Genomic DNA, 12518 nt, shown 5'->3' with positions numbered 1-12518 from the left:
TCCGGGGGGAGTCCGAGGCGTTCCCAGGCCAGCCGAGAGACATAGTCTCTCCAGCGTGTCCTGCGTCTTCCCCGGGGTCTCCTCCCGGTGGGACATGCCTGGAACACCTCACTAGGGAGGAGGGACATGCCTGGAACACCTCCCTAGGGAGGCGTCCAGGAGGCATCCGGTACAGATGCCCAAGCCACCTCAGCTGACTCCTCTCAATGTGAAGGAGCAGCGGCTCGACTCCATCTCCTCCCGGGTGACCGAACTCCTCACCCTATCTCTAAGGGAGCGTCCAGCCACCCTGCGGAGGAAACTCATCTCGGCCACTTGTATCCGTGATGTTGTTCTTTCGGTCACTACCCAAAGTTCATGACCATAGGTGAGGGGAGGGGCGGTGATTGACCGGTAAATCAAGAGCTTCGCCTTTCGACTCAGCTCCCTCTTCACCACGACGGTCCAGTACATCGACCGCATAACTGCGGACGCTGCACCGATCCATCTGTCAATCTCACGCTCCATTGTTCCCTCACTCGTGGACAAGATCCCGAGATACTTGAACTCCTCCACCTGAGGCAGGACTTCTCCACCCACCTGGAGAAGGCATGCCACCCTTTTCCGGTCGAGAACCATGGCCTCGGTCTTGGAGGTGCTGATTCTCATCCCTGCCGCGTCGCACTCGGCCGCAAACCGCCCCAGCACATGCTGGAGGTCCCGGTCTGATGAAGCCAACAGGACAACATCATCTGCAAAAAGCAGAGATAAAATCCTGAGGTTCCCAAACCGGATCCCCTCCGGCCCCTGGCTGCGCCTAGAAATCCTGTCCATAAAAATTATGAACAGGACCGGTGACAAAGGGCAGCCCTGCCGGAGTCCAACATGCACTGGGAACAAGTCTTGTTCCCAGTTTTTCCACAACAGAGGCTTTCAAAATAAAACAGGAACATGAACTCAAAAACCGTGATAGATCCCCCTCCCCAAAGAACAGCTCCCAGATGTTCCTGGAAAAATCTAAACCCAGAAGAGGGTGGGCAGAGGGGCCCGGAGGAGGGACCAGACCGACACAGACAGAGTTCAGGTGGTCGGCCTCTGGGTCAGGCTGACCGGCCAGACAGTTCAAGTGTCACACGTTGGAGTGCGTCCGGGACCACTGGAACAGAGACATGGTGGAAACAAAATAAAACAAGAACATCCATGTTTGTGATTGTACAACTGATAAGGACTGACATGACTGGACCCAGAGTCTACCAGCGCGCTGCTGATGAGAGCAGGTTAGATATACTGAGAAGATCAATCTGTCACTCATCAAACATTATAAACAGATCTATCAGACCCTTAATGATTTGTTATGCTGTGAAGGACCCAAATGCAGAAGATGACGCATGCAACAGAGATCAAACATCAGTTTAATTTTAAACAAAAACCACTGCACCACAGAACATATGGAAACGCCTAAAAGGAAAAACAGGAAGTGACAAAAAACAGGAGCAGAGAGACAAGCAGGAAGACAAATGTACAAACAACAGAGTAACAGGGAATTGAGGGAAAATGGGGCGACACATGGACAGATACACAATCAAGGTAACCAGACACAGATGTAGACATTTATCACAGCAGAGAACAGAGGGAGTCACACATCAATGGAGGTTCTTTCAAAATAAAACAGGAAACAACGTGTTTTCCAAAACAGGAGTCAAAACAACAAAGAAGCACAAATGAAGCAGGGTACACTTTAAAGAGAAGCAAACAAGAATCAGATAGCTGAGGAAACAAGAACCTCATATGATCAGTCAGTTGATCAGATGGGCAGCCAGTCTTATTGGAAAGTAATGATCCATACACACACAGAATTGGAAAGGTTCACCAGACGACTGCTACAGTGTCTCTTCCAGTCAGTTTTGGTCCTGAAAAAGGTGTTTGATCAGGTGTAGCCTGTCAATCATTATCTTACTTTGTATAACCTAATGGTACAGCTCAACGAGACCGTTGTATTAAACCTTTTTCTTTGTCATAATTGACATGCACATAAAAGAAATGTACTCACAACAGTAAGTCCAACTCTCTCATGATAGTCAGAGACGGTCCTCTCCTTCAGCTTGTTAGCGTTAGGCTATTCTGGTTGACCAGTTAAGCCTCAAAACTACAGATAAATCTTGGTTTTAGTTGGCAGCAGCAACTTCGAACCATGACAAATGGTGAGAGACTCACAACTCTTTCCATTTCATGCTTTTTTATGTTCTGGTTTATTCCAGTACTTCAGGGTCAAAGAATGGGAAAGAAATGACGGAGCATCATGCGTAGGCCAGTTTAGATCAGTTCAACATGTGTATGTAGGGTTTATCTCCCCCTCAGCTGCATTTGTGTGGTAGTCTGACTATGAGAAGTTAAATCTAGTTCATTCAGGCCTTCAAAACATCCATCCTTAATACTATTTATTTTGCCTTCGTAAAGAACTCTCTTCAACATTAAAAGAGCATCTTTCTTTCTTCTATCCATGCACCTTAGAAGTAGGTGAGGCTGTACCTGAAACCTTTACACTGCTGCCAATAAGCTCACATAACACAGACCTTTTATTCCTGGTTGGCAGGTACCTTGGATGTGGGTCTGTGTGGAAATGAGAAGAAGGTAAGATATTTTGTTCAAAGAATGTTTCTGATACAATATTATTCTCACATAAAAGAGAGGATAAAGGTTTTTTAATATTATTACAGCAATCAACAGACATTTCTGGAGAAAACAAAAAGACGCAGAGAAAAGACTTTGAAGAAGTACTCAGCAGACTTCACCTTCTGGACAGATATCAACACAAGTTTTCACCAGCAGATCTTGCTAAAATATGTCCATCTGTGAAACAGAGCAATGACACATCTGAGAAAGATCTGGCCCAAACTTTCCTTCAGAAGTTGATGATGTTAGATTACAGAGCCAGATACATCCCTGTACGGAAAGACAGTTCTGAGGTGAACCAGTCCCAGTCTGTTCAGGTTTCTGACAGTGATGACACAGATGACAGTAACTTAGATGCTATTTTTAGCACCGTTGTCAGAGATAAGTCAGAGCAGTCTCATATTCATCCAATGGATGTTCAGATGGCAGTATTTCACTGTTCAGACAGCTTCCTTAAGCAGAACATGATCACAAAGTTGTCTCAGTGCCAGTACGCTCTACCTTTCCTTGTTCCTGACCCTGCTGAACCAGATATTGAGTGTCCTCTGTGGGCCTTCAGACAAATAAATAAAACATGGAAGATCAGAGATGATTCAAACACTGTCATCATGAAGAGCATGCCAATCTGCAAAGCCAACACTCCCATGGTGACATTTCTCCGTCTGGGTTCATTGTCTCAGTCTAAATCTCAGCTTATGAACACGCTGATCAATGAAGGTCACAACACGTTCTTCCATCGAAACTGTCCAGGCAGCACCAAAACTCGTCATCTGATGGACGGTGTAGCAGAGATTGCTTGGTACTGTCCTGCTGGAAAACCGGATGATTCCTTCACAGACTGCATTGCTTTCTGTAATCTTCATGGAGATTCTCTATCGATTGACAAACAACGTGAAATACTGATCCAAATGTCTTCAGTTATTGTTGTTCTTGTGCCAACTCTGAAAAAAAACGAAATTAGTGCAGTCATATTGACCCTTTCCAAGTCTGAAAAACCTCTTGTTGTCCTTGTTGCTGATGATGACTTTAATGCAACTCAGATGAAACCACAAAAATACAAACTGGGCCTGAAAGACAGAAACCAGTCCGATGTTTGTGAAGAGCTGAAACAGATTATTGGAAAGGTTTTGTCTGAATCACGTACATCCTTCCAGCTTGAATCGATAGCAAGGGTCTCCGGAGTCAAAGTGGATGAAAATGACCCAGTCTGCCAAAAAGGAAAATCTGCTGCCATGGAAATATCAAAGCTGACTCAGGGAATGGATGTTTCCAGGATCAAAGATGATCTTCTTCCTTGTCAAGGCCATCTTTGGCATGAGTGGTCCAGAATAAACAAAGAACTGTATCACCTCAAAGGAAGCGCTGAGGAAGAAAAGAGTCAGAAGGAAAATCGTCTGAAGAAGCTGCGGGAGGAACAACGTGCTGTTTCCTGTAGTAAACTGATGGAGTCAATCACTAAAAACCTCATGAGTTTGCCAACACAAGTCAAAGCTTTTTACCTAAAATGGACTCAGATCCAAATAGATGCTCTTTCCACAGATGATCTCTCTTTCATTCTCCAAAAATATGATCAAAAGTGGTCCGAGGTCCTGGCTTTAAAAAACAAGCATGACAAGTCAGCTCTGTTAAAGAAAAAGCAAACTGAGCTTGAAGAGTTGTCAAAAGACCTTCAATCAGCAACGTTTGGTTTGGAGCACATCTTCAGAGAGATGGGACAGATCTATGAAGCTCACGAATCTCAGGAGAAACAAACACGGATGTCAAAGACTGAATGGAATAAATACCCTGAACTGGCTGCAGATCTGATGATATCAGGACACCCGATGGAGCTGATGGATGGAGATGCAGGTCACGTGCCTTTAACGTGGATCTCTAGTGTTTTACAGGAAGTCATCAACAAACTGGGAGACCAGAGAGTTTTCGTCTTGTCAGTTTTGGGAGTACAAAGCAGTGGAAAGTCCACAATGCTGAATGCCATGTTTGGGTTGCAGTTTGCAGTGAGTGCTGGCAGGTGCACCAGGGGCGCCTACATGCAGCTGGTCAAACTGTCAGAGGAAATCAAGGAAGACTTCAAGTTTGACTACATTCTAGTTGTGGACACTGAAGGACTTCGTGCTCTTGAGCTGGAAGGTGACACCACTCTTAAACACGACAATGAACTGGCAACGTTTGTTGTTGGTCTGGGAAACTTGACACTGATCAACATCTTTGGTGAGAATCCAGCTGAGATGCAAGATGTCCTGCAGATTGTTGTTCAGGCTTTCATGAGGATGAAGAAAGTGAACCTTTCTCCAAGTTGTGTGTTTGTTCACCAGAATGTTACAAGTATTGCAGCTGCAGAGAAAAACATGGACGGAAGGAGACGGTTGCAGGAAAAACTGGACAAGATGGCTCAACTAGCTGCCAAAGAGGAGGTGTGTGATGCTGAGTGCTTCAATGATGTCATTAAATTTGATATTCAAAAAGATGTGAAATACTTTGCCCAGCTGTGGAAGGGAAGTCCACCAATGGCTCCTGTAAATCCAGATTACAGTGAGAGTGTCCAAGAACTGAAGAACTTCATCCTGTCCAAAGCTTCAGCATCTGCTGGGATCACTCTCTCACATTTCAGAAACAAAGTCAAGGACCTGTGGACCGCCCTGATGAACGAACACTTTGTGTTTAGTTTCAAAAATGCACAAGAAATTGCAGCGTACAGAAGACTTGAGGTCCAGTATGGGAACTGGACCTGGGACCTGAGGACCGAGATGCTCACCATTGAGAATCAGATTTATCCCAAAATTGAAAAGGGACAAATTGACAAGGTTGAACACAATTATCTTTCAAAAGAAATGAGCAAAAGATTTGGTGAAATAACCAAAAACATGGCTGTCTTCTTTGACAATGATGAACACAAAGAAATCCTGGCTCAGTGGCGAGACCGATTTAAAATTAAAATAAAGGAGTTTCATGACGAGCATGTGAGTGGAGTCAAAAGAAAACTGGATGAAGTTATCCAGCAGAATGAAGCTCGGAAAAATCTTGATAAGAAGACGACAGAATATGAGAACAAGCTGCTGCAGAAGAGCAAAGAGCTCGCTCAGCGGTTGAAACACAAGGCAAAAGATGAAAAAGAACTGAAACAACAGTTTGACTCAGTTTGGGGAGGCTGGGTAACTGAATTTGCTAAAGGTACAAAACCCATTGAGGACATCAACTTGGAAGCAGATCAGAAACATGTTCTTCTGGAGCTTGGATTTGAATGGTCCCTCATTGATGAGTCAAAAAAGAATGGGAGATATAAAAAGCTGTCAGAAGTTGGGAATTACTGTAATTATATAACCCACGCGAAATCCCATGATTATGAAAATCAACAGTCGGAAGATGATAAAAGAACAACAGACAAAAAACAAAAAGCCAAGAAATCCAAACATGAGGAGACAAAAACCGAGGACACAAGCTACGGGAAAAAAATTAAAGAGGCCTGGAATTATACCAAAGAAAAATGGGAGGCGGTGCAAAAAGTCTTCACAACAGAACCAAAAGTAGGATTTGAAGAACAGCAACTGATCAGATCCCTCATTGATGATGTTGAACAGAAGACCCTGGAGTACATTCAGAGTAAGCCTGTAGCAACTCAAGGCTATAGTTCAGCTTATCTGCAAAAAATGGCCCACAATGTTAAACAGGCAGTGACAGAATTTAATGCAGAGAAGAAATTTCAACTCAAGAAGGAGTTTACAGTGGATCTGTCTCTTTATGTATTTGACCAGGCAGAAAGCTGCATTTTAAAATCTCACAAGACATACATAGAAAAAAACGATGCTCTGACCTATTTGGACAGCAAGAAAAAGGGATATTACAACATTTTCAGGAGTTACTGCAGAGGAAACTCATCCGCTGTGGTGTTTGCAGAAATGATCTGTGAAAGACTGAAGGTTTCTGCTGTTGAGGCCGTCTGTAACACGACTGCCATCCATCTTGCTGGAGATATGAGATCTAACTTCCCAGCATTCAATGAAAACAGACTGGCCCTGGAGAAATATGTGTTGAAGTCACTAGCAGAGAAAGAAGACTTCAGTAAGTTCATCACCTACATCACAAATCCAAGGAAACAAGTGGAGGATTTCATAAAACAAGAAGTAAAGAAATACATCTTCACAGAGCACAAAGATAACTCCCTGAAAAAACTCCAGAAGAATGTGGATGACATTGATAAACTTGTCAGTCAAGCTTTATTTCAAGGAACAGAGCAAGTCAAGACCAAGAAAGGAGATGTAGAAATGTGGGTGGAGGAATTTTCCAGATTACTGGACAATAAACTGACACTTGATACCATCAGTTGTGAAAACTTCAGTGACATCAACGATTTTGACTTTCTTAAAGAAGAGACCGAGAAAGCTCTTAAATCCATCATCAAGGAGATGAAGCACCTCTCTCTGGAGAAAGTGACAGAGTTCAGACAGAAACCTGATGAAATCCTCATTGAACAGCTGTGTAACTGCTGCTGGGAACGTTGTCCCTTCTGTGCAGCTGTTTGCACCGCCACAGTCGCAGACCACATTAAGGACAAAGAAAAGGACAAACACAGTGCACCTTTTCATCGACCTAGGGGGGTTGACGGTGGGTCCTTCAGAGGCACAGTGGATCTGGTCATTGATTTCTGCACCACATTAGTTGTGAGTGACCAAAGTTTCTACCCCAGACATGATTCAGATGAGACTGTTCCTTATAAACAGTTTCAAACTGCAGGGGAGAGGTTTGCATCATGGAGGATTACTGCTGATGAATCCAAGCTGACATACTGGAAATGGTTTGTGTGTCACTTTCAGAAGAACCTGGAAGACCGCTATAAGATGAAATTCCAGGGTGAAGGAGAAATTCCTGGTGAATGGAGAAACTGCAGTAAAGAGGAAGCTATTGAAAGTCTTGATGAAATGTTCAGGTTGTGAGGAAACTGCATGTGTGATTAAAAAAAAGAAGAAAAAGGATCTAATACATGTCTTTCACTTTTAAACTTCTTAGATTTGTCTGCTTAGTCTGAACAAACACAAATACTAAAGAAACGTCTCCAAAGAAAAGAGCAGTTAATTACTTACAGGAAAATTAATGTTGGCCATGACTTTTTATTTCTTTATTCTGTTCTCTTTTAGCTTTATTTCAACATGAAAATGTGATCAAGCATGGCATTTAGATTGTAGCTTTGTTGGGGTGTGAAATAAATAATGAATAGTTCAGAATACTGAGAAAATGTTGAAAATGTCTCTGCTAAAATAACTGTCAGATTTTACGTCATGTTTCTAGTTGCATCTGTCTGATTACATGACTTCAGAAAAGATCACATTAATTAGAAATTGTGTTTTTCATCAGCTTAATTAAAGAAACCTGTGATTGAGCTGCACCAAGCTTTTTTGATGTTCATACAGTTTCCATGTTTCCAGTTTGTATTTTTGTTTTTAAACAACTTTTCCAATTAACTGAGTTTTAACATTTGGTTCTTAAAAATTGATTCATGTTCTCAAGTTATTGTTATATTCAGTTGTCCAGTTCTTCGTTTAAATATGCATGTTTCCTTTGTCTTATTAAACTCTCATGAACATCAAAAGAAGTGTGAATCTTTGTGTAAACACACAAACTGTTAAAAGAATAATTTGACAAACCCTTTACCGTCAGAAAACAGCATCAAGTCAGGAACTGGGATATTGATCTGATCAGTTCAGGAGCAGAAGGGGTTTGTTGTCAGATTCAGGTTTGGTGATGATATCAAAGCAGGACTGGTTTCACAGCTGTAGACCACCAACAGTTTTTAATCAATTCATTTCTGTAGAGAATTTCAGGGTGCAGAAGTTAATATTTTTGGGTCTGTGGAGATTTAAACAGCAGCCTCAGCAAAGAGGCCTCCTCTTTTTGTCTGGAAACCTCGTCCTCCTCCAGAAGAATACCAAACTTCCCTGGATCTGCCCCGGAGTGTCTGTCTGACTTTTGGAGGTCATCAAAGCTGCAGCTGTAAACATGACAGAAACGTTTATGCTTTATTTTCTGAAATGATTCAATCCCATACTGTGTGTGTGTGTAAGGTGAGAGAAAGCTGCCTGCGTTGTGAAAGCAACCTGAGTGGTTCCTGTACTGGGAAGGTGCTATATAAACATGTTTTTGTTGTTGTCTGAATGAAGTTGGGATGCTGTTAAAATGTAAATAACATAAGATTGTTATTTTTAACTATCTTTATTGTCCCACAACAGGGACATTCACAAATACAAACTGTAGCAGACCTTGGATTGAAGATATATAGAGTCTCGACTGATGCGTAAGGTTTCTATAATGCGGTCGCATCCAAAATCATGCCGACATTCTTGCATTGAGTCCTTACGACACAGTGAAAACTATATATAAAAAAAGATACAAACAATTCATAAAACTAATTTCCACAGCGTGTACAAACAACTCATGAATGAAACAGATCTTAGTTTAATTATACAATGCTAAAAACATACACAACTATATCGAATAGTCAAGCAAACAACAAGAAAACAAACAAACATCATACCTCGCTGCGCTCTCCAAGGAATGCAAAACAAAGGAACTCCTTTCCTCTCACACAACAGAGCAGACCATCAAAAGTTGATTGTCCGTTCGTCACCATCAACACCACAAAAAATGTATGGACTGACCGGGACTGTATTATATATATATATGAAAGGCCCAGGGAAGTTCTAAGGTGTACCCGGCTGCCATGAAGCCAGCTGATCATCAAAAACCGCCGGGGCCGCCCACCGGACCTTTTCAATAATGTGGGCGGATTTCCGGTCAATTTACCCACAAATCCCATTAAAGGAGCTTGAGGCTCCTTTTAAGAAATGAGACTCTCTAGCGCCACCCTTCACCACGACGGCCGTTGGGGGTACTGCAGCCAACAGTGAAGCCGGCACGGGAGAACGGGGAGAACGCACATGCAGCGTCATGTGGCGTCACATCTGCAGGACAGCGCGGGAAATTCGGGACCGAATTGCAGCACATTTTGCAGCACACAGCCTGTTCAAGGCAACGGAGAGATACACTACTAGAGGGCTCATTCTTTTTGGTTTGGAACGCTTCATCTGACATTATTACTAGAAAACTTAAAATGTATACGGATTTTTTTCATAATCTTGCCACAATCCGGCCTCAAGCTCCTTTAAATGCATACAAAATACAACATATAACAAAATAAATCATAATTTTAAGATACATCTAAAGAACAACCAGCCGACATTATACTCACAACAAATCCCACATCATCATTAAGAAAACATATATCAACAAAGTAAATTATGACTCAATATGGTCCTTTACACAAACACTGGGCAATGATTTGCAAATCTAATGAACCAAAATCGTATTCCCAATAGAACATAAACAACATTTATGTATTTCATTTATAAGGGTGTTTTACATGTCGTTTCTATTCCCGCCACTAGGTGACACCCGTAGTAGACTTTGCTCCTTGTTTTTCCCCACTGCATTAGGGCTCTAGACATGTATGGAGGTAGATTTGTGTCTTAATTATTCAATCAATTGCTTCAATCAAAAAATATATTTTCAATAAAAAAATGTCACTTCAATCAAAAAAAATTGTTTCAATCAAAGAAAAAAAGTGTTTGAATGCAAAAGAATATTTGAGACAAAAAAATGCATTTTAACACTGTTTTCTTTGATTGGAAATGTTTTCTTTGATAGAAGTGAAGTTTTTTAGTTTGAAGCAACTTTTTTGATTAAAGTAGTGTTGTTTTATGTTTGGGCCATATTATGGGTAGGACATTTGTGTCTTTATCATTTAATCAAAAATATATAAATATTTCCAGTATATACCCAATATATCCAATATATTTTTTTGATTGAAGCAATCTTTTTTTTTATTGAATAATTAAGACACAAATCTACCTCCATAGCATGCCTATTGAACACTTTGACATCAGGTAAGCATATTGATATGCCGCATGTTACATTGAATATAAGTTAAAATACAGCCTCAACATTTGACAGTTATTTGATGCCATTTTTGACCAGCTTGGTAAGAAAATTCATGGGAAGATTTCTCCCTGCCAGCCTTATTACTGACATCCTACTGAAGTACATCAAGTTCAAGGATCCCAGCCTACAGTTGCCAGACTTTCTTGGAGTAGCTGAACAAAGCCTCTTGGGTGACAACATGGATGAACTTTCCTCTTCTCTCCCCATGAGGATCAAGTACACATTATGATTACTGTTTTATCCAAATCATTTTACCTCCTAAGAGGTAGCTAACTGACATCCCATCCTACACTGCCTGTAACCTTTGATCTGGTCATAGGAAGAGATGGAAGATTCCAGACTTTTGCATTTTATGAAGGCAGTCTTGTTTGTGCCACACAGCAATGCATCATCAGAGAGGGTGTTCAGCTTGGTTAGAAACACAGTGACAGAGAATAGAACGAGGATGGACAATTCAACCCTTAACTCATCTCTTTCCTGCAAATTAAATTTCACAGCACAGCAATACTATCGAACACAGCAAGTATTAGGCAGACGGATGAGCTGAATGTAGAATTCGAAGAAAATGTATGGGATGAATGTTTGAAAAGTATACATGCACTGTCTTATACAGTTTAAGACGTTACATAGACTGTATAATTCTAGAGAAAAGCTGCACAGTTTCTTTCCCGACGTTTCACCCATTTGCAGCAGATGCAAGTCTGCGACAGGTAATTTAGTACATTCTTTTTGGTTATGCAGTAAACTTCATACATACTGGAAAGGTATTTTCCATTGTTTCTCTATGGCTTATGGGAGATTTTAGGAGCCATTTGGTAGCCATTCTCGGGGCAACTACCCCTTTGTTTTTTGCCAAATAATATCAGAAAAAGGCTATTCTATTTGGAACTGTGACTGCAAAAAAGCTTATCCTCTGGACTTGGAGGGCAGACACTGCACCCACATATGATTTGTAACTAAAAGAAATCCCAGATATGCTTCACCTGTGTGTACTACTTATTTTACTTTTTACTTTGTACATTTTTCTTTAAATATCATTAGTTTATTGTAGTGATGGTAGCCTTTATTATTTTCTTACGAGATATGCTGAATTATGTTCAAATTTTGTTTGTTTTGAGGGGGGGGGGGAGGGTTTTTCTTTTGTCTTTTCTTTTTTCATTTGTTTGCTCTGTGTCTCTGAAATTCTGAAAAGCAATAAACATATATATTTTTTTTAAATTACATTTTACAAGTGCTGCGCATAACTATGCTCCTTAAAGGGATGTGCTACTGGCCTGGAAGCATTGCACCTTCAAATAGCCATGTAGCCATGTACTGTAAGAGGGCTTTACAACAATAGCAATAGCAACTGCTAACAATAGCAGTTACATGCTGTAACAAGCACCTTCCACTTTATAATAATGATGTCTGCCTCACTCTGCTGCAGCTCTCACTTTTTTGTATAATTTGTTTTGTATAATTGTATAATTGTATATATGTTATTTTATCCAGAGCTGTCATTTTTATCCTGGGGCTGCACCTTAGTTGTTTATTTGTATATATGCCAACAAGTACCACATTTGTTTATTTACTGCCTAAAGAGCGAAATAAACAGAGTCAAATTCCTTGTTGGAAAATGTTCGAACCTGGCCAATAAAGATGATTCTGATTCTTCTGATTTGTCATTGAGCCATTGTCCCGACACAACGAAAATACATGCCAGTACAGCCATCCAGAGAACAGAAAAAGACAAAACCGACAACATTTGACGTGGGTATAGTGGTGCAAATAGTTGAGAAAGGACAAGACATGGAAAGCCTTATTACTGACATCCTACTGCAACGGAGTGTTGTTGTGACTGATATATGCAATGTATCCCCTTGTTATTTATCACCACC

The 12518-nt window shown here is 41.1% G+C and overlaps 1 protein-coding gene across 1 annotated transcript in view; it reads left to right on the top strand.

Moving 5' to 3' along the window:
- The window catches only part of LOC133421389 (interferon-induced very large GTPase 1-like), a 62172-nt gene extending 53956 nt beyond the window's left edge, over positions 1 to 8216 (top strand). Inside the window, exons 9-10 of the mRNA XM_061710955.1 lie at positions 2573 to 2610; positions 2697 to 8216. Coding sequence (XP_061566939.1) covers positions 2573 to 2610; positions 2697 to 7583 — 4925 coding nt within the window. The 3' untranslated portion in view covers positions 7584 to 8216. The remainder of the gene's footprint in view (positions 1 to 2572; positions 2611 to 2696) is intronic.
- Positions 8217 to 12518: the final 4302 nt, after the last annotated feature.

This window comes from Cololabis saira, chromosome 21 (genome assembly GCF_033807715.1).
Source record: "Cololabis saira isolate AMF1-May2022 chromosome 21, fColSai1.1, whole genome shotgun sequence".
In the NCBI taxonomy this organism is placed as follows: Eukaryota; Metazoa; Chordata; class Actinopteri; order Beloniformes; family Belonidae; genus Cololabis; species Cololabis saira.
This window is presented reverse-complemented; position numbering and strand designations above follow the sequence as displayed.